General features: G+C 42.1%; 1 protein-coding gene across 1 annotated transcript in view; it reads right to left on the reverse strand.

The window, feature by feature from the left end:
- slc5a1 (solute carrier family 5 member 1) overlaps window positions 1-23,454 on the reverse strand; it is a 124,706-nt gene that overhangs the window by 18,359 nt on the left and 82,893 nt on the right. The window contains exons 9-12 of the mRNA XM_059983246.1: window positions 19,036-19,171; window positions 14,906-15,013; window positions 13,610-13,760; window positions 5,666-5,834 (exon numbers count right to left, since the gene is read on the reverse strand). Of these exons, the coding sequence (XP_059839229.1) occupies window positions 5,666-5,834; window positions 13,610-13,760; window positions 14,906-15,013; window positions 19,036-19,171 (564 nt within the window). The remainder of the gene's footprint in view (window positions 1-5,665; window positions 5,835-13,609; window positions 13,761-14,905; window positions 15,014-19,035; window positions 19,172-23,454) is intronic.

The raw sequence follows: 23,454 nt of genomic DNA on the forward strand, positions 1-23,454 counted from the left end.
AACATTATATCCTAACTCCTATACTCAATGCTCTGATTTATGAAGGCCAACATACCAAAAGCTTTCTTCACCACCCTATCCACATGAGATTCCACCTTCAGGGAACCATTATTCCTAGATCACTCTGTTCTACTGCATTCTTCAATGCCCTACCATTTACCATGTATGTCCTATTTGGATTATTCCTACTAAAATGTAGCACCAAAACGATGAAGGGACCTGGCCTGAAGCATCAACTGTTTACTCTTTTCCGTAGATGCTGCCTGACCTGGTGAGTTCCTTCGGCATTTTATGTGTGTTACAGTGAAAATCTTGTTTTGAACACAGTTCATTGAGATCAAATCATCACAGCGAGATCTGAGCGAGAAAAAGGTACAGCAATAACCAAGTATGAAAGTTGCAGACCAAGTCCAATGCAGCTAAACGATAAAGTGCAAAGTCATAACGAGGTAGATTGTAAGGCCAAGAGTCTATTTTATTGTGCAAGATGTCCATTCAAGAGACTGATAACAGTGTAGAAGCTGTCCCTAGCCTGGTGGAGCAAGCCTTCAGGCTTTTGTATTTTCTGCCTGATGGGAGAGGGGAGAAAACAGAATGTCTGGTGTGAGGTGGGTCTTTGAATATGCTGCCTGATTTACTGAGGCAGCAAGAAGTAGAAACAGAGTTCTTAGAGCGTGACAGATTGCAGAGATGTGCTGAGCTGTGTCCACAACTCTCTGCTGTTTCTTGTGACCATAGCAACCATTGTGCATCCAGACAGCACACACAAAATTCTTGAGGAACTCAGAAGGCCAGGCACCATCTGTGGAAAAGAGTACAGTTAAGTTTTCAGGCCGAAACCCTTCAGTGGTGCTCTTTTCCACAGATGCTGCTTGGCTTGCTGAGTTCCTCCAGTAGTATGTGTGTTGCCTGGATTTCCAGCTTCCACAGATTTTCTGCTGTTTGTGTTTGTATCCAGACAGAATGCTTTCTATGGTAAAACTGGTAAGAATCAACTAGGTCCTGTGGAGCTCTTCAGTTTCCTGAGAAAGAAGAAGCATTTAATTACTTTCTTAGCCATGACATTGCTGTGGTTGGACCAGAACAGGCTACAGATCATGTATCTTGAAGCCCACACCCCTCCACCTCAACACCATTGATGTTGACAGGTGCATATGCACTGCCCCCTTTTATGAAGTCAATGACCAGCTCTTTGCATTTGTTGACATTGAGGGGAAGGTTGTAGACAGGACAACATGACACTTAGCTCTCTACCTCCTTCCTGTATTCTGACTAATTGATGTTCAAAATGCAGCCTGCTATAGTGGTATCAGCAGTTTAGAGTCAGGCTTACCGGTATGACACAGGTCACACGTGGTTATGCTGATCAGCAGGTCAGAGTGAAGCTTACTGGCATGACACAAGTCACTCATGGGTTATGTTGGTGAGAGGGAAAGCGGGGAACCTCCTGGGCTCCTGTGCTTGAGTGAGCACAATATATATCATGAACAGCTGTAGAGATATTTGGGGACATTCTATCCATAGACAAGGTTTACTTTATGATCTCCCTCACTGATACCAGCTTTTCACTGTCAGGCTTTGCAATGGAAATCTGTGTCTCAGTTTGATGGGATTGGAACTCTCGTCCTCTGGACTACCAGTGCAAGCACATGTCCACACGTAACTACACTCTCTGTTCCTTAAAGTTGTGAGGCAAGGACCATTGTCAGGACCTCAACAGCTCACTTGCAGGTGTGGCTGATAATGTCTGAGCTCTCCCTGGTCTCTGAATGATTTGGAATATCTCACAAGTTCCCACCTTCAACTGATGCACCCAGTGCTGTGGGCAGCAAGAAGCTCCAGGGTTTAGATTCAGTAACAGTGAAGAGCCACAAGCTTTGAAGAAAGAATGGTGAGCCAACCGGAAGTGGTGTTACCAGTGGAAGAGGAATGAAAGTGGGAAGTGTGCAAGAGCCAGACAGAATCTCTGAAGGTTATAAACAGGGACGACGTTATGTGAAGATTTTATGAACACTCATAAAAATTTCAACATCAGGGCTTTGCCAGACTGGGAAATATTGAAAGCCGGAAACAACAGATGTAGGGAAGAGGGCAAAGTGGAATGTCAGCAGTGAAAATGTAATATTTGATGGATATAAAAGAGAAATGGTGGTCATTTAAAGGTGAAATTTTGAGGGTGCAGAATCTTTATGTTCCTGTTAGGTTGAAAGGAAAGGAAAGGAAAGGTTAAAAGTTTGAGAGAGCCATGGTTTTCAAGGGATATTGGAAACTTAGTTAGGAAAAAAAGAGATATCTACAATAAATATAAGCAGCATGGAGTAAATGAGGTGCTCGAGGAACATAAAGAATGTAAGAAGAATCTTAAGAAAGAAATTAGAAAAGCTAAGATATGAGGTTGCTTTGGCAAATAAGGTGAAAATAAATCCAAAGGGATTCTACAATTATATTAATAGCAAAAGGATAGCGAGGGATAAAATTGATCCATTAGAGAATCAGAATGGACAGCTATGTGTGGAGCCTAAAGAGATGGGGGAGATTTTGAACAATTTCTTTTCTTCGGTATTCACTAAGGAGAAGGATATTGAATTGTGTAAGGTAAGGGAAACAAGTAGGGAAGTTATGGAAACAATGATGATTAAGGAGGAGGAAATACTGGTGCTTTTAAGGAATATAAAAGTGGATAAATTGCTGGGTCCTACACGATATTCCCTAGGACCTTGAGGGAGGTTAGTGCAGAAATAGCAGGGACTCTGACAGAAATATTTCAAAAGTTATTAGAAATGGGGATGGTGCCAGAGGATTGGCGTATTGCTCATGTGGGTCCATTGTTTAAAAAGGGTTCTAAGAGTAAACCTAGCAATTATAGGCCTGTCAGTTTGACGTCAGTGGTGGGTAAATTAATGGAAGGTATTCTTAGAGATGATATATATAATTATCTGGATAGACAGGGTCTGATTAGGAACAGTCAATATGGATTTGTGCGTGGAAGGTCATGTTTGACAAATCTTATTGAATTTTTTGAAGAGGTTACAAGAAAAATTGACGAGGGTAAAGCAGAGGATGTTGTCTATATGGATTTCAGTAAGGCCTTTGACAAGGTTCCACATGAAAGGTTAGTTAGGAAGGTTCCATCGTTAGGTATTAATACTGAAGTAGTAAAATGGATTCAACAGTGGCGAGATGGGAGATGCCAGAGAGTAGTGGTGGATAACTGTTTGTCAGGTTGGCAGCCGGTGACTAGTGGTGTGCCTCAGGGATCTGTATTGAGTCCAATGTTGTTTGTCTAATAAGCTTGACTAATCTGCTGGAGTTTTTCGAGAATGTAACAAGGAAGTTAGACGGGGGAGATCCAATGGATGTGGTGTACCTCGATTTTCAGAAGGCATTTGATAAGGTGTCACTTAGGAGATTGGTGGGTAAAATCAAAGCTCAGGGCATCGAGAGGAAGACATTGACATGGATAGAAAACTGGTTGGCAGATAGAAAGCAAAGGGTAGCAGTGAATGGGTGTTTCTCGGAATGGCAGGTGGTGACTAGTGGGGTGCCACAGGGCTCGGTATTGGGACCACAGCTGTTTACAATTTACGTCAATGATTTGGATGAAGGCATTGAAAATAATATCAGCAAATTTGCTGATGATACTAAGCTGGGTGGCAGTGTGACATGTGATGAGGATGTTAGGAGAATTCAGGGTGATTTGGATAGGCTGATACTTGGCAGATGACGTTTAATGTGAATAAGTGTGAGGTTATCCACTTTGGGAGTAAGAACAGGAAGGCAGATTATTATCTGAACAGTGTAGAGTTAGGTAAGGGAGAAATACAAAGAGATCTAGGAATCCTTGGTCATCAGTCACTGAAGGTGAATGAGCAAGTGCAGCAGGCAGTGAAGAAGGCTAATGGAATGTTGGCCTTTATTACAAAGGGAATTGAGTACAAGAGCAAGGAAATCCTCTTGCATTTGTACAGGACCTTGGTGAGACCACACCTTTGGAGTATTGTGTACAGTTTTGGTCTCCAGGGTTAAGGAAGGACATCCTGGCTGTAGAGGAAGTGCAGTGTAGATTCACAAGGTTAATTCCTGGGATGTCAGGACTGTCTTACGCAGAGAGGTTAGACAGACTGGGCTTGTACATGCTGGAATTAAGGAGATTGAGAGGGGATCTGATTGCAACATATAAGATTATTAAGGGATTGGACAAGATAGAGGCAGGAAATATGTTCCAGATGCTGGAAGAGTCCAGTACCAGAGGGCATGGTTTGAGAATAAGGCATAGGTCATTTAAGACAAACTTCTTCTCCCAGAGAGTTGTGGGGGTCTGGAATGCACTGCCTCGGAAGGCAGTGGAGGCCAATTCTCTGGATGCTTTCAAGAAGGAGCTAGATAGGTATCTTATGGATAGGGGAATCAAGGGATATGGGGACAAGGCAGGAACTGGGTATTGATAGTAGATGATCAGCCATGATCTCAAAATGGCGGTGCAGGCTTGAAGGGCTGAATGGTCTACTTCTGCACCTATTGTCTATTGTCATATACAGTAATGATCTGGATGATGGGGTGGTAAATTGAATTAGTAAGTATGCAGATGATACTAAGGTAGGTGGTGTAGTGGATAATGAAGTAGATTTTCAAAGTTTGCAGAGAGATTTAGGCCAGTTAGAAGAGTGGGCTGAATGATGGCTGATGCAGTTTAATGCTGATAAGTGTGAGGTGCTACATTTTGGTAGGAATAATCCAAATAGGACATACATGGTAAATGGTAGGGCATTGAAGAATGCAGTAGAACAGAGTGGTCTAGGAATAATGGTTCCCTGAAGGCGGAATCTCATGTGGATAGGGTGGTGAAGAAAGCTTTTGGTATGTTGGCATTTATAAATCAGAGCATTGAGTATCGGAGTTGGGATGTAATGTTAAAATTGTACAAGGCATTGGTAAGGCCGAATTTGGAGTATTGTGTACAGTTCTGGTCACCGAATTATAGGAAAGATGACAACAAAATAGAGAGAGTACAGAGAAGATTTTCAAGAATGCTACCTGGGTTTCAGCACCTAAGTTACAAGGAAAGATTGAACAAGTTAAGTCTTTATTCTTTGGAGTGTAGAAGGCTGAGGGGGGAAACTTGATAGAGGTATTTAAAATTATGAGGGGGATAGATATTGACGTGGATAGGCTTTTTCCATTGAGAGTAGGGTAGATTCAAACAAGAGGACATGAGTTGAGAGTTAAAGGGTAAAAGTTTAAGGGTAACATAAGGGGGAATTTTTTTACTCAGAGAGTGGTAGCTGTGTGGAATGAGCTTCCAGTAGAAGTGGTAGAGGCAGGTTCAGTATTGTCATTTAAAGCAAAATTGGATAGGTATATGGACAGGAAAGGAATGGATGGGCTGAGTGCGGGTCAGTGGGATTAGGTGAGAGTAAGTGTTCAGCACAGACTAGAAGGGCTGAGATGGCCTGTTTCCGTGCTGTAATTGTTACATGGTTATGGTTATATGGTTAAAATCTACCTCCACCCTCGAGTTCATGCAGGTGCTTATCTGATGATGGGAAAGCCCCAAATGGTAAAATCCTAGCTTGCATAGCCTCCCAACAGTGTGGCTGTTCACTTGTTAGAGAAAGTAAGTGGAAAGAAACTGAGAAAGGATGGACACTGAAGTTCAGAAACTTACTTTTTCATTGACGCGCTTGACAAAAATGCCGAGCAAGAAGATTGAGGCTATGGGGGGGCCCAGGTAGCTGGTGATGGACTGAATATAGTCAAAGAGTTTTCCACTCTGTGCAGTCTGTACTATTGGGATCCAAGCAATGCTGATGCCAATCAGGACTAACGTGAAGACCCTGAGAACACAACATTGGAGAGAAATTCAGCATGTTCACCATTGTCCTTCACCAGTTTGTGTAGAGACATAGACATCTGCTTTGCCAATGGCCATGAGAAACCACAGAGACTTGCGGACGCACTCAGCACACCATGGAAACCAGCCTCCCTTCTACGGACTCTGTCTACACCTCTCGCTGCCTCGGGAAAGCAGACAGCATAATTAAAGAACCCACCCACCTCAGAAGACATCTCTGTTTCTTCCTCTCATTAGGCAGAGGAGAAAAGCTTGAAAATGAATTACTCCAGGCTCAAAGATCAGATTCTGTCTCACTCGATTGAACTGACCACTTGTGCAATGAAGGGGAACTCTTAACCTTACCGTTTACTTTGCTGTGGCCCTTGCTCTTTCTGTCTGCCTGCACTGCACTTTCTCTGTAAATGCAACACTAGATTCTGTATTCCTTTGCACTGCCTCAGTTGTTAGGAGAAGGGAAGCAGTTCAGATAACATGCAAGACAAAATTTTGCACTGTACTACCGTATACCTAACAACAAACCAATCATCATTTTCCAGAGGCAATACACACAAGATATAATATAACCATATAACAATTACAGCACAGGAACAGGCCATCTTGGCTCTTCTAGTCCGTGCTGAATGCTTACTCTCACCTAGTCCCACCAATCTGCACTCAGCCCATAACCCTCCATTCCTTTCCTGTCCATATACCTATACAATTTTGCTTTAAATGACAATACCGACCCAGCCTCTACCACTTCTACTGGAAGCTTATTCCACACAGCTACCACTCTCTGAGTAAAGAAATTCCCCCTCATGTTACCCTTAAACTTTTACCCTCTAACTCTCAACTCATGTCCTCTTGTTTGAATCTCCCCTACTCTCAATGGAAAAAGCCTTTCTTTTCTTTTTCAATCTTTTTATTGAGTTTCATATAAATATAAAAAAAACATAACATAATAATGAATAGGTTATGAATACAATAGACTTAAGATTACATTAATAATAGGATAATGATATCCTATTAAACATCAACAACAAAAAAGTACATTAATCAATCAAGTCTATATAATTATATATAAAAAAAAACAAAACTAATCATCAAAAGAAAAAGAAAAAAAATTAGAGATGTGTGAAAGAAAATATATATATGAAACAAACACTAAACTAAAACTAACATGGGCAATAATAACAGTTTATAAATATATGATAGTGTCAAAGAACTCCGGAACTCCATACCTGAACAAGAATAAACAGAGAGAAGGTCTGGGAAAGGCCAAATTAATTCATATGAAAATGTCGAATGAACGGTCCCCAAGTTTCTTCAAATTTAATTGACGAGTCAAAAATAGTGCTTCTAATTTTTTCCAAACTCAGATAAGAAATAGTTTGAAAAAGCCACTGAGGCGTGGTAGGAGGGTTTACTTCTTTCCAATTTTGTATTATAGACCTTCTGGCCATTAATGTTACAAAAGCAATCATTCGTCTGATTGAAGGAGAAAACTGATTACCATCCTCATTTGGTATACCAAAGATTGCAGTAATAAAGTTAGGTTGTAAATCGATGTTCCAAATTGAGGAAATGGTAACGAATATGTCCTTCCAATAGTTATGTAAAGTGGGACATGACCAAAACATGTGGGTCAGTGAAGCCACTTCTGAATGACATCTATCACATTGAGGGTTAATATGAGAATAAAATCGAGCAAGTTTATCTTTAGACATATAAGCTCTATGTACAATTTTAAATTGTATTAAAGCATGTTTAGCACATATAGAAGAAGAATTAACCATTTGTAAAATTTTTTCCCATTTATCTGTTGGTATATTGTATCGAAGTTCTTTTTCCCATTGTTGTTTAATTCTATCAGACATCTCTGGTTGTATCTTCATAATCATGTTGTAAATAAAAGCAACTAATCCCTTCAGACAAGGATTTAAGGTAAAAATCAAATCTGAGAAATCCGTTGAAGTTGAGTTGGGAAAAGATGGTAAAACTTTATGTAAAAAATTTCTGATTTGTAAATATCTGAAGAAATTAGATTTAGGCAATTTAAATTTATTGGAAAGTTGGTCAAAAGACATCAAAGTACCTTCAAAAAAAAGGTCACGAAAACATTTTATACCTTTCCTTTTCCATATGCTAAAGGCTTGATCTGTCAAGGAAGGTTTAAAGAAAAAATTAAATAAAATAGGGCTATCAAGCACAAAGTTTTTCAGAGTAAAAAATTTCCGAAATTGAAACCAAATTCGTAATGTGTGTTTAATAACAGGATTAGATATCTGTTTATTGAATTTAACTAAATCAACAGGAAGAGAAGAACCAAGAACAGAGAATAAAGAATATCCCTTTACCTCATTGCATTCCAAATTTACCCACTGCGGACACAATAATGAGTCCAAATCTAATTTCCAATACGTTAGGTTACGAATATTATTCGCCCAATAATAAAATCTAAAGTTAGGCAAAGCTAAACCACCATCTTTTTTAGATTTTTGTAATTGCCTTTTACTTAACCTGGGGTTTTTATTTTGCCACACAAATGAGGAAATTTTTGAATCAATGTTGTCAAAAAAGGATTTAGGAATAAAAATTGGTAAGGCTTGAAATAAATATAAAAATTTCGGTAAAATCATCATTTTAATAGCATTAATCCAACCAACTAATGATAGGAATAAGGGAGACCATCTTGTAGTAAGATGTTGTATTTGAAGAAGCATAGGTAAAAAATTCAGTCTAAATAAATCTTTTCAAGATACTTAATAAATACTTTTATAATAAATAATAATAAATACTTTTATAATAAATACTTTTAATAATAAATACTTTTCAAGATTTTTATAAATCTTTATATCAATCAGAATTTGATGGTGACCTGTCCATGATGGATAATTTTTTTAACAATTTGAATATTCCTAAACTGATAGATGAAGATCGTAGCTTGTTAGATGCCCCTATCTCTATGGCCGAAATAGGTGAGGCTGTCTCATCAATGAATTCAGGGAAAGCTCCTGGCCCTGATGGTTATATTGTAGAATTTTTCAAAACTTTTTCTTCTTTGCTTTCCCCTTGGTTATGTGAAATCTTTAACGATGCATTTGCTAAGAAGAGATTACCTCAGTCTTTTTATGAAGCTACTATCTCTCTAATTCTTAAAAAAGATAAAGATCCTACTTTATGCACATCTTATCACCCTATATCATTATTAAATGTAGATTCTAAGATTCTTACAAAAATTTTAGCCACTGGATTAGAAAAGGTACTACCACAGATTATTTCAGAAGATCAAACTGGTTTCATTAAGAATCGGTATTCTTTTTTTAATGTTAGAAAATTGATTAATATAATTCATACTTCATCACCCACAGTCCCAGAATGTGTTATCTCATTAGATGCTGAAAAAGCCTTTGATAGAGTTGAATGGACATATTTATTTAATGCATTGAGAAATTTTAATTTTAGTCCTAATTTTATATCATGGATTAAACTAATATACTATAAACCTGTTGCTTCTGTTCTTACAAATAATTACAGATCCTCCTTTTTTCAATTATCTCGTGGTACAAGACAAGGTTGTCCTTTAAGTCCTTTATTATTTAATATTGCATTAGAACCTTTAGCCATTGCTATTCGTGAATCTCCTAATATTTTTGGTATTACCCGTAATGAGAAATCATATAAATTATCACTTTATGCTGATGATTTGCTGTTATATATTTCTGATCTTGATAGATCTATTCCCACTATTTTATCCTTGTTGGCTCAATTTGGTAGTTTTTCTGGTTATAAATTAAACTTAGATAAGAGTGAATTATTCCCTTTAAACGCGCAAACTTTATTGAATGACAGGATTCCATTTAAAGTTGTTATTGATAATTTTACCTATTTAGGTATAAAAATTATCAATGGAAAAAGCCTATCCACGTCAACTCTATCTATCCCCCTCATTATTTTAAATACCTCTATCAAGTCCCCCCTCAGCCTTATACACTCCAAAGAATAAAGACCTAACTTGTTCAATCTTTTCCTGTAACTTAGGTGCTGAAACCCAGGTAATATTCTAGAAAATGTTCTCTGTACTCTCTCCATTTTGTTGACATCTTTCCTATAATTCGATGTCCAGAACTGTACACAATACTCCAAATTTGGCCTTGTACAATTTTAACATTACATCCCAACTCCTATACTCAATGCTCAGATTTATAAATGCCAGCATACCAAAAGCTTTCTTCACCACTCTATCCACATGAGATTCCACCTTTAGGGAACTATGCACCATTATTCCTAAATCACTCTGTTCTACTGCATTCCTCAATGCCCTACCATTTACCATGTATGTCCTATTTTGATTATTCCTACCAAAATGTAGCACCTCACACTTATCAGCATTAAACTTCATCTGCCATCTTTCAGCCCACTCTTCTAACTGGCCTAAATCTCCCTGCAAGCTTTGAAAACCTACTTCAATATCCGCAATGCCACCGATCTTCATATCATCTGCATACTTACTAATCCAATTTACCACCCCATCATCCAGATCATTAATGTATATGACAAACAAGATTGGACCCAGTACAGATCCCTGAGGCACACCACTAGTCACCGGTCTCCAACCTGACAAACAGTTATCCACCACCACTCTCTGGCATCTCTCATCCAGCACTGTTGATTTCATTTTACTACGTCAGTATTAATACCTAACGATTGAACCTTCCTAACTAACCTTCCATGTGGAACCTTGTCAAAGGCCTTACTGAAGTCCATATAGACAACATCCACTGCTTTACCCCCGTCAACTTTTCTCGTAACCTCTTCAAAAAATTCAATAAGATTTGTCAAACATGACCTTCCACGTACAAATCCATATTGACTGTTCCTAATCAGACCCCGTCTATCCAGATAATTATATATATCATCTCTAAGAATACCTTCCATTAATTTACCCACAACTGATGTCAAACTGACAGGCCTATAATTGCTAGGTTTACTCTTAGAACCCTTTTTAAACAATGGACCCACATGAGCATTACACCAATCCTCTGGCACCATCCCCGTTTCTAATAACATTTGAAATATTTCTGTCAGAGTCCCTGCTATTTCTGCACTAACCTCCCTCAAGGTCCTAGGGAATATCGTGTCAGGACCCAGCAATTTATCCACTTTTATATTCCTTAAAAGCACCAGTATTTCCTCCTTTTTAATTGTCATAGTTTCCACAACTTCCCTACTTGTTTCCCTTACCTTACACAATTCAATATCCTTCTCCTTAGTGAATACCAAAGAAAATAATTTGTTCAAAAAAGAAAAGAAATTTTTCAAAAGAAAAGAAATTGTTCAAAATGATTCAAAGTTGTTCAAAAGATGCTGGAGGGATAAGAACAGATTGTGTTTCATGCTGAGACCCTGCATCAAGATTGAAAAGGAAAGGGACAGCAGAGTAGGAGAGCAGCACAATCTGCAGGTGAAGGGCAAGACAGGTAGGGTGCTGGGGGTGGGGGGGATGACCACCCTTTTCAGAAAATGAGGTTTCCTTATCACTGCTACTAATGAAGCCTTCAACCACATTCCCTCCATTTCCCACATATTTGTCTTCACCCTACTCCCCATCCTGACATAAGAGCTTCAGGGTCTTTCTTGTCCTCACCAAGCATCCAGCACATTATCCCATCATCTCCTACAGGATTCCACCAGCAGGCACTTCTTCCCCTCCCACCCACTCTACGCCTCACTTTGCACAGGGATCACTCTCTTGCCCACTTGCCCCTCCCCACCTCCGTGACTGTGATCAGAGTAATTGCTGCCTCTACATCTCCTCCCTCATCACCATACAACTCTGCCCCAAACCAGGTGAGGCAATCTTTACCTGCAGATCTATCGGTGTTTATTGTCTCTGGTGATCCCAGATCGGTCTCCTCTATAACAGGAGATCCAGCGTAAATGAAGGGACCATTTTGTGGAGCACATTCACTCCACCCACTCCAACAGCCCGGATCTTCCACGACAAGCCATTTTGATTCCACACTAACATATCTGTCCACATCCTTCACTCCACATTAGATTAGAAGAAGAATACCTCATATTCTCTAACCACTCCCTTCTGTTCCCCTTTCCCACTTTGTTTTCCCATCCCCCTGGCCCCGTTACCTCCTCCCCCTTACCTTCACAATCTGTCTATCACCTACACATTCCTCCTTCTGGTTCCCCACCTCCTCCCCTTTATACCCCATGGTATACTGTCCTCTCCTATCAGGGGCAGCACAGTGGCATAGTGGTTACAGTGCTGGTGACCCGGGTTCAGTTCCAGCCAGTGCCTGGATGTAGCTTGTACATTCTTCCTGTGAACGTGTGGGTTTCCTCTGGGTGTTCTGGTTTCCTCTGACAGTCCAAGACATACTGGCTGGTAGGTTAATTGGTCATTGTAAGATGATGAGAGGTATTGATCGTGTGGATAGCAAAGGCTTTTTCCCAGGGCTGAAATGCCTAGCACAAGGGAGCACAGTCTTAAGGTGCTTTGAAATAGGTACCGAGGGGATGTCGGGGTAAGTTTTTCACACAGAGATTGGTGGGTGCGTGGAATTCACTGCTGGCGGTGGTGGTGGAGATGGATACAATAGGGTCTTTTAAGAGCCTCTTAGTACATGGAGCTTAGAAACATAGAGGCCTATGCGCTTGGGAAATTCCAGGCATTCTCCAGAGTAGGTAGCACAACACTGTGGGCCAAAGGGCCTGTAATGTGCTGTTGATTTCTATGTTCTCTGCTTTGTTCTATGTCCCATTATTAGGTGAAGATTAAATTGGGGGACTAATGGCAACATGACTTGAAGGGCTGAAGGGCTTTTTCCATGCTGTATCTCAATGAAAAAAATAAAATTCCACCATCCCTGCCTATCACCTCCTGGCTTCTCACATTTCCTCTCACTGCCCTCTTTCTTCCTCTCCTCTCATCAGGATTCATCTACTACCTGCCTGTTCATGCTCCTCCCACTCCCCCACCCACCTATTCCTTCTGGCTTCTGCCCTCTTTTTTCAGCATGGACAGGATGGGCCAAAGGGCCACTTATGTGCTGTACTACCCCACAGATCTATGAATTGTGTCTCTTGGGCACTGGCTCTCCCTGCCAGCTTTCACGGCGTTGTCAGTGACCGGCACAGCACTGACATGGGACAAACTAAAGTCAGGCTGTGGAGACCAGGAGCAGCACATATTCAGGCATGTTCTCCAGCAACCTGGGATTCCTAGCCATGAAGGTCCACTTATAGGCTAAAGTGGCAACCTCATCAACAACTGATCAATGTGTGGCTTAGCTACTAAGCCCAGCAGAACAGTACTGACAGGAGAAGAGGCAAAAGCAGGTTACTGGCACCTTAAAACCAGTCACTTTAGGCAGATGTGACTCATCAGCCATGGCTAGGAGCTCATCTAGGAGAAGGAAAACTCTGATCTCAAACCTCAGCAGCTCAGCTGTTGCACTTTATTCTGCATTGTTATTGTTTTACCATGCTTTCCCTCAATTCACTGTGTGATGATCTGATCTGTATGAACAATGTGTAAGACAAGCTTTTCACTGTATCTCAGGACATGTGACAATGATAAAACAATTCCAGTGTGCATGAGGAGAGAAGGGGAGTATTGATTTGCAACTACCCACATATGACCATCTCTGCTACATTGCAGAAATCAGCAAACATTTCCTTTCAATACTGCATGACACTTTCTTGATAAGTCTGAGTAGTTATAATCAAGGTCTCAAACAGAGTGGAGAACATCCTTACCTCCCTGCTAACATCAGTTCCTTCTCTGTGGCTTTGGGCCTGATCTTGGTCCAGATGTCCATGGTGAAGAGTGTACTAGCGCTGTTAAAGATGGACGTCAGTGAGCTCATCAAAGATGCCAGCATCACGGACAACATTAAACCACGCAGACCTAAGAGAGACGCACCAGCTTAGACAGAACTACCTCACCCTACAGCCTATTGACAGACAGGTAAACGTTGCTGCAAATCAGGGTCATGTATATTGGGTGAGCCACAGTGATCCTACAAAGATGAGGCATGGATTACATTGGTCAGTGTAGAGTTTGACCAACTTGTCTGCTACTTTCTATAGGAACGTGAAGTGAGTTGGAATTACTGAAGGGAATCACACTCAGAAAAACATACTTTTCCATCAGCATGGAAATATCCAAGGCTCTCATCAGACCAGAAAATCAGTCATAGACTTTAATTCTCACACATTATCTGGTGGGACCCTGAGTGAGGAGTCTGAAGCCTGGAAGACTCCAGCTACACTGCCCTAACGAGGCTACAGGGCCGCTGGATGGTTCAAAGCCAGGGATTTTCATGGGCAGGATGACAGAATTAGGAAACCGAGGGGCGCAGGTGAAGTTAGGAAAGGCACACATCCCCAAAACATCATTGCCTTTTTAATCTCCAGTCCTGATGAGAGGTCTTGGCCCAAAACATTGACTGTTTACTCTTTTCCATAGATGCTGCCTGGCCTGCTGAGTTCCTCCAGCATTTTGTGTGTGTGTGTGTGTGTGTGTGTTGCTTGGATTTCCAGCACCTACAGATTTTCTCTAGTTTATGATAAGTTAGTATGGGGGGATGTCAGAGGTAAGTTTCTTTACACAGAGAGTGTTGGGTGCGAGGAAAGCCAAGCCAGAGCCAGTGGTAGTGGCAGATACATTAAAGGCATTTAAGAAACTCTTAGACAGGGATGTGGATGATAGAAGAATAGAGGGCTATGTAGGAGGGAAGGGTTAGTTGACCTAGAGAATTTTAAAAGATCAGCTCAGCATTGTGGGCTGAAATGCCTGTACTGTGCTGTAGTGTTCTATGTTCTCTACTCTTTCACTTTATTGTTTAACAAGTTGTGGATGTTTTGGAGAACACCAAGCAGGTCATGAACGTAGTTTCCCTCTGTCTTTGTGGACAAGGAACAGGTGGATTCACAAAAAGGTGTGTGATGCGTGTTCCCATGGCACCAAAGTTTGAGGTCAAGGTGACAAGTTTAGCTCCAACAAATGATCCCACATCACTTCCACTTCTACCTGTGAAGGTATATACTCACCCTGTGGCATTAACTTCACCACAAGTGTGGGATAGGCAATGTTGCTGCATCCAACCTCTGTATCACATTGCTGCTTACACACACTGGGTACCACGCAGGCAATGGTATCTGGAAAAGGTAGACAAAGGCATAAACGTCATCTTTCAAAAATTGAAATCACCCTGAGAAGGAATTGTTTAATTGCCTCTCCACAGTCACAGGATATCAAAAGTGCATGGAGAAATACATTGGTTGATGTGTAACCACCAATAAGTGTGGGGCACCAGTTAACCAAGCACAGTCTGGTCCACCATGGGCATTCTGAACCGTGGCCAGATCTGTGGGTTGAGGAGCTGTGTTTTACTCAAATGCTCTTCCCAGGTATAGCAAACTTCATGTTCACTATACAGGTTGAAGCAATTAGAAGAACTCTCTCATGACTGCACCATAGTATGATGACAAGGGCTTCTGCATCCTGGACCTGGAGCAGGTGCCAAGCTCCAGAAGTTACCCATGTTTTAACGTCAGAATGAAGGAGGCCATTTTGACCATTGAGTCTATACCAGTGGTCCATTTCATTGGATTCCTCACTTGTTCTCTGTTTAGACAAGGGGTTCCCAAACTTTTTTTTAATGCCATGGACCAATACCATTAAGGTTGGGGTCCAGGGTCCCCCAGCATGGGAAGTAACTCCAGGTGTAGCTAATTCTCTTGACACTCTGATCAACTGCCTACAGTTCCCACACTAGGGACAATTTACAGCTACTCAATGTACAACTTACAGATATGCACACCTTTGGGATATTGGAGAGAGCTGGGGCATGACCATAGGGAGCATCTGCAAACACTGTGGTCTATAGAGGAGGTTGGGATCGAACCTAGATCTCTGGACCTGAAAGCCAACAGCACTAACATCCTTAGCACCTTAGTCTCCAAGGTCAGAAGTTAAATCTCCAAACATAAACTGTTGGAGCAGGATTATGGACGTCAATCAGCCAAAGACAGAGGACAGAAGTGCTGCACCATAACGACAGGCAATTCAAATAGCCAATGACAGAGCAAGGAGGCAGGGCCTTTGATATCCTCATATGGTAATTGGTACATGCCTGAGTGGCCCTGGAGAGACAGTATGTGTTGTCAACTGGTTTTCTGCAGACCTTCTGGACACTGCAGAGCCTGGAATATTGTCCCTGTACCTACAAAGACCAAGGTAACATGCCTGGACGACTGGCGTCCTGTCACACTCACCTCAATAATATGCAAATGCTTTGAGAAGCTGGTCAAGGATTACATCTGCAGCTTGCTACCACCCAAAATGGACCCCCTTTAATTTGCCTACCAACACAACCGATCAACAGATGATACAATAGCCACTGCTCTGCAAACCTTGATCCCACAGCTGGATACTGGACTTCCTGTCAGGTCGCCAACTGGTTGTAAGAGTGGGCTCCCTCACCTCCAACCCTCTGACTCTCAATACAGGAGCCCTGAGGGCTGCGTACTGAGTCTCCTCCTTTACTCCCTGTATACCCATGACTGTATCACCACCCACAGCTCCAATCTGCTAATCAAATTTGCCGATGACACAACATTGATTGGCCTTATCTCAAACAATAATGAAGTGGCCTACAGGGAAGAAGTTATTACTCTGACACAGCGGTGTCAAGGAAACAACATCTCCCTCAATGTCACAAAAACAAAGGAGCTGGTTGTGGATTACAGGAGGAATGGAGATGGGCTAACCCCTATCAATGGATCTGGGGTTGAGAGGGTAAACAGCTTCAAGTTCCTCGGCATCCACATCACCGAGGACCTCACAAAGTCTGTGCACACTAGCTGTGTGGTGAAAAAGGTACAACAGTGCCTCTTTCACCTCAGACGGCTGAGGATATTTGCTATGGGCCCCCAAATCTTAAGGACTGTCTACAGGGGCACAATTGAAAGCATCCTGACTGGCTGCATCACTGCCTGGTATGGGAACTGTATCTCCCTGAATCGCGGGACTCTACAGAGAGTGGCCCAGCGCACCTGTAGTTGTGAACTTCCCATGGTTCAGGACATTTACAAGGACAGGTGTGTAAAAAGGGCCTGTAGGATCATTGGGGACCCAAACTATCCCAACCACAATCTATTCCAACAGCTACCATCCGGGAAGCAATACCTCAGTATAAAAGCCAGGTCCAACAGGCTTCGGGACAGCTTCTTCCACCAGGCCATCAGACTGATGAACTCATGCTGATTTGACTGTACTCTATATTACATTGACTATTCTGTTTATTATAAATTATTATTAATTACTATGATTGCACATTGCAGATTTAGATGGAGAGGTAACATAAAGATTTTTACACCTCATGTGTAAAAAGGATGTAAGAAATAATGTCAACTCAATTCAATTCACAAATGGCTGTGTTTTAATTTGAGTGTTAGGTAACTATTTGGATGACAGTTATGTTAATGTGCAATTAATAAGACCATAATACATAGGAGCAGAATTAAGCCATTCAGCCATTAAGGCTTCTCCACAATTCCATCTTGGCAGATTTATTATCCTTCGAAACCCCATTCTCCTGCCTTCTCCTCATAAACTTTGATGCCCTGACTAATCAAGAACCTATTAATCTGCTTTAAATATACTCAATGACTTGGCCTCCACAACCATCCATAGAAAATGCCTCTCCATGCCCACTCTAACTAGGCCTTTCAACATTCAATGAGATTCTTCTAAACTCCAAGAAGTGCAGTCCCAGAGCAATCAAATGCTCCTTATACATTAACCCTGTCACTCCCAGAATCATCTTGTGAACTTTCTTTGGAACCATTTCCAATGCCAGCACATCTTTTCTTAGATAATGGGTCTAAAACTGCTCACAATACTCCAAGTGCAGTCTGACCAATGCCTTATAAACCTCAGCCTCACATCCTTGCTCTTATATTCTACTTTTTTCAAAATGAATGCTAACATTGTATTTTCCTTCCTTACAGCTGGCTCAGTCTGCAAGTTAACCTTTAGGGAATTTAGCACAAGTACTTCCAGATCCTTTTCACCTTTGTTTTTTGAATTTTATCCCCATTTAGAAAATACTCTATGGCTTTATTCCTTCTACCAAGGGGCATGACCATACACTTCTGTACACTGTATTCCATCTACCACTTTGTACATTCTCATCTGTCCTTCTGCAGACTCCCTACTTCCTCAACACATACCTGCCTCTCCACCTATCTTTATACTGTACTATCTGAAAACTTGGCCACAAAACCATCAATTCTGACATCTAAATTGTTGACATAGAATATAATAAGAAGTGGTCCCAATACCGACCCTACAGAACACCACTAGTCACAGGCAGTCAACCAGAATAGGCTCCTTGATTGCTTATATTTGCTTCCTGCCAGTCGATCCATGCGAGTATCTTCCCTGTAATACCACGGGCTCTTGTCTAATTATGTACATAAAATATCTCTTTTTAAAAAAGAAAGGTAGTTATCAGATTATGTGAACTAAGGTTTAAGAACACTCGGATTGTCAACTGCTCTGTAAACCGCAAAGCTCAACACACCAGAGAAACCAGCTTCTTTCTATGCACTCTGTTTGCAGCTCACTGCTTTTGTAAAGCAGCCGGCATAGATGTCACCCATCCTGGACAATCTCTCTTTGCTTCGGGCAGAAGTTACAAAAGCCTGATATCATGTACCACCGGGCTCAAGGACAGCTTCTATCCCACTGTTATCAGACTCCTGCATAATACAATGGACTCTTGTCCTCACAAGTCTGTCTTGTTATGATCTTGCACTTTGTTTACCTGCACTGGACTTTTTCAGTAGTTTTTGCACTTTATTCTGCATTGTTGTTGTTTTACCTGTTCTACCTCAATGCACCTCATGATCTGATTGTATGAACAGGTTGCAAGACAAAGTTTTCACTGTATCTGGATACATGTAACAAGAAAAGAACCAATACCAATACCCAGAGACATTCAACCAGAGTTTAACGTCTGGTAATCCCCAAACCTCTGATTCATGCCCAGAGCGTTATCACCAAGGGAGGATACACCAATTAAAGGAGAAAAAAGAGTTGGGAGTTTGGAAGGCAGCTTGTTGTGGGCAGAGCAAAGAATGGTCTCTTCCACAGTCCTCAGATAATCGCTTACCTGTGTACAGAATCCGGCTGACCATTCCAGGGAAGACCATGAGGTACATGGGCAGAAGTTTAAGGTAGCCACAGAGAATGCAGCCAGCCTTGACGTGGCTCAGGTTTTTTGCAGAGAGGCACCGCTGAACAATTACCTGTGTGGGACAAAACATAAGCTGGGAACTAAATCCTCAAAATGGTCACTGTAAAAGGTGTCCTCAGCCACTAGGTCACAGGGCCAAGGGAGCCACTGCGTATACACGATATGGATTTGAACCTGCTCCGATCATCACCTGATCTCTGTAGTCTGAGATCCCCACCATCTTCTTACAGTTACCATCAGGCAGGAGGTACAGAAGCCGAAAGCCCCACACCACCATATTCAAGAACAGTGACTTGACTTCCCTTCAACCATTCAGTCTTAAAGTACAACCCAAATCAATACAATTCAGCTTCACTTTGATCACTTTGCACTAAAATAGGCCACTTCTTTTGTTCTACTTTATTCTTTCTTGTAAAAATTGTGTATAATTTATGTTTTTTTATTGTGAACACTGCTTACCTGATGCTGTGTGCCTGTGATGCTACTGCAAGTAAGTTTTTCATTGAACCTGTGCCCACAAGGACTTGTGCAGATGACAATAAGCTCATCTTTGACTTTGATTTCTACACTCTCTCTAAATCATTTGATGAGGCATGAAGACATGAGATTGATTCCACATCACACTCAAAACAGGTGATGGAGAGTGCCCTTATGTTCTGGATATCTTCTGTGGGAATCTACACTCAGTGGTGACTTTATGAGGTAGAGGAGTGGAACCTGGTATGGTCTTCTGTTGCAGAAGTCCATCCACTTTGAGATTTGACTCATTGTGTGCTCTTCTGCACAACACCTTGTAACATATAACAACCCACACAAAATGCTGGTGGAACACGGCAGGCCAGGCAGCATCTATAGGGAGGAGCGCTGTCGACGTTTTGGGCTGAGACCCTTCGTCAGGACTAACCGAAAGGAAAGATAGTAAGAGATTTGAAAGTAGTGGGGGGAGGAGGAAATGCGAAATGATAGAAGACCGGAGGGGGTGGGATGAAGCTAAGAGCTAGAAAGGTGATTGGCGAAAGTGATACAGAGCTGGAGAAGGGAAAGGAGCATGGCACGGGAGGCCTCTGGAGAAAGAAAGGAGGAGGGGGAGCACCAGAGGGAGATGGCGAACAGGCAAACAACTAAATATGTCAGGGATGGGGTAGGAAGGGGAGGAGGGGCACCTATGTTCATGACACTTCTCATGCTTTGAATTTTTTCAATGATTTTAAGTTCCCTGGCCCCCACCATCTTATTTTCACCATGGACATCCAGTCCCTATATACTTCCATCCCCCACCGAGATGGTCTCAAAGCTCTTTGCTTTTTTTTGGATTCCGGACCTAACCAATTCCCCTCTACCACCACTCTCCTCCATCTAGCGGAATTAGTTCTTATTCTCAATAATTTCTCCTTTGGCTCCTCCCACTTCCTCCAAACCAAGGGTGTAGCCATGGGCACCTGTATGGGTCCCAGTTATGCCTGCCTTTTTGTTGGCTTTGTGGAACAGTCCATGTTCCAAGTCTATACCCCTCCATACCCCTCTTTTCCTTCACTACATCAATGACTGCATTGGCGCTGCCTCCTGCACGCATGCTGAGCTCATCGACTTCATTAACTTTGCCTCTAACTTTCACCCTGCCCTCAAATTTACCTGGTCCATTTCTGACACCTCCCTCCCCTTTCTTGATCTTTTTGTCTCCATCTCTGGAGGCGACCTATCTACTGATATCTACTATAAGCCTACAGACTCTCACAGCTACCTGGACTATTCCTCTTCCCACCCTGTCTCTTGCAAAAAGGCTATCCCCTTCTCACAATTCCTCCATCTCCACCGCATCTGCTCTCAGGATGAGGCTTTTCATTTCAGGACGGAGGAGATGTCTTCCTTTTTTAAGCAAAGGGGCTTCACTTCGTCCACCATCAACTCTGCTCTCAAACGCATCTCTCCCATTTCCCGCACATCTGCCCTCACCCCATCCACCCGCCACCCCACTCGGGATAGGGTTCCCCTTGTCCTTATCTACCACCCCACCAGTTTCTAGGTCCAACATATAAAACTCCGTAACTTGTGCCACCTCCAATGGGATCCCACTACCAAACATATTTTTTCCTCCCCCCCCCTTTCTGTTTTTCACAGGGATTGCTCCCTAAGTGACTCCCTTGTCCACTCGTCCCCCCCCCCATCCCTTCCCACCGATCTCCCTCCTGGCACTTATCCTTATAAACGGAACAATTGCTACACCTGCTCTTGTACTTCCTCCCTCACCACCATTCAGGGTCCCAGACAGTCCTTCCAGGTGAGGCAACACTTCACCTGTGAGTCGGCTGGTGTGATATACTGCGTCCGGTGCTCCCGGTGAGGTCTTTTATATATTGGTGAGACCCGACGCAGACTGGGAGACCGTTTCGCTGAACACCTACGCTCGGTCCGCCAGAAAAAACAGGATCTCCCAGTGGCCATTTTAATTCCATGTCCCATTCTGATCCATGGCCTCCTCTACTGTCAAGATGAAGCCACACTCAGGTTGGAGGAACAACACCTTATATACCGGCTGGGTAGCCTCCAACCTGATGGCATGAATGTTGACTTCTCTAACTTCTGTTAATGCCCCTCCTCCCCTTCTTACCCCATCTCTGACATACTTAGTTGTTTGCCTGTTCTCCATCTCCCTCTGGTGCTCCCCCACTCTTTCTTTCTCCTGAGGCCTCCCGTCCCATGATCCTTTCCCTTCTCCAGCTCTGTATCACTTTCGCCAATCACCTTTCTAGCTCTTAGCTTCATCCCACCCCCTCTGGTCTTCTATCATTTCTCATTTCCCCCTCCCCCCATTACTTACAAATCTCTTACCATCTTTCCTTTCAGTTAGTCCTGACGAAGGGTCTCGGCCCAAAACGTCGACAGCCCTCCTCCCTATAGATGATGCCTGGCCTGTTGTGTTCCATCAGCATTTTGTGTGTGTTGTTGTTTGAATTTCCAGCATCTGCAGATTTCCGCGTGATTGCATTTTGTAACACATGGTTATTTGAGTTACTGTCACCTTCCTGTCAGCTTGAACCAGTCTGGCCATTCTCCTCTGACCTCACTCATTAACAAGCCATTTATTTGCCTATAGAACTGCTACTCACTGGATGTTTTTTTGTTTTTTGGACCATTTTCTGTAAGCCTTAGTGACTGTTGTGCATGTAAATCCCAGGAGATCAGCAGTTGCTGAGATACTCATATCATCCTGTCTGGCACCAACACAATCAAAGTTATTTAGATGACATTTCTTCCCCGTTCTGACGTTTGCTCGGAACAACAATTGAATCTCTTGACCACGTCTGCATGCTTTTATGCATTGAGTTGCTGTCATCTGATTGGCAGATTAGATATTTACATTAACGAACATTTTATAAGTTACTGAATGAGATTTACTTTGTTTAAAAGTTGAGATACTTAATCAGTTCTTGCAGAAAATCAAAATTAGACATTTTATGAAAATAAACTTTCACTTCCAACCGTATTAAATCCTTTGCATCATTACCCATTTCATCCCCAAGCTGGTTCATCGTCTTGGGTGGCTTGCCATTTTGTTTCTTGGTTCATTGGAATGAAATAGTAGACCGTCCACGGAAAGTCAACTCACAAACACTTACGAAAACTTGACCAAATGCCTTGGTATGATTTTACAGAACTAATTTCCAACTACACAGTAGGGACTTAGGACACTGGTCTTTGTCAATATTGTTTCGTTAAAGCTGCTGCATGTTATAGCTGTTGATTCAATAAATCTTCTATCGCTGTTGTCGTTCCTCCAGTGGTTTTGCCCTAATGTTTTCAAGTTAGTAGGTAAAGATACTCACTACTAATTTCACTATTAACAGTTCATGTCTTCAGCTTCTAATCGTTGCTTTGTTTTTCTTCTTGTCCATCCTTTGTCCAGCCACACCTCCTCTTCCATAGCGTTTTTTTTCCCAAATTCTTTTTTTAAATCAGTAAACAAGATGTTGTCTGGATTGGAGAGCATGCCTTATGAAAATAGGTTGAGCGAACTCGCCTTTATCTCCTTGGAGCGACAGAGGATGAGAGGCGACTGATAGAGGTGTATAAGATGATGAGAGGCATTGATCGTGTGGATAATCAGAGGGTTTTTCCCCAGGGCTGAAGTGGTTAGCCCGAGAGGGTATTGTTTTAAGGTGCTTGGAAGTAGGTACAGAGGAGATGTCAGGGGTAAGTTTTTTTACACAGTGAGTGGTGAGTGCGTGGAATGGGCTGCTGGTGGCGGAAGTGATAGGGTCTTTTAAGAGACACCTGGATGGCTACATGGAGCTTTAAGGTAGGGACATGTTCAACAGAGCTTTGTGGGCCGAAGGG

The sequence above is a fragment of the Hypanus sabinus genome, chromosome 10, assembly GCF_030144855.1.
Source record: "Hypanus sabinus isolate sHypSab1 chromosome 10, sHypSab1.hap1, whole genome shotgun sequence".
NCBI classification, from domain to species: Eukaryota; Metazoa; Chordata; class Chondrichthyes; order Myliobatiformes; family Dasyatidae; genus Hypanus; species Hypanus sabinus.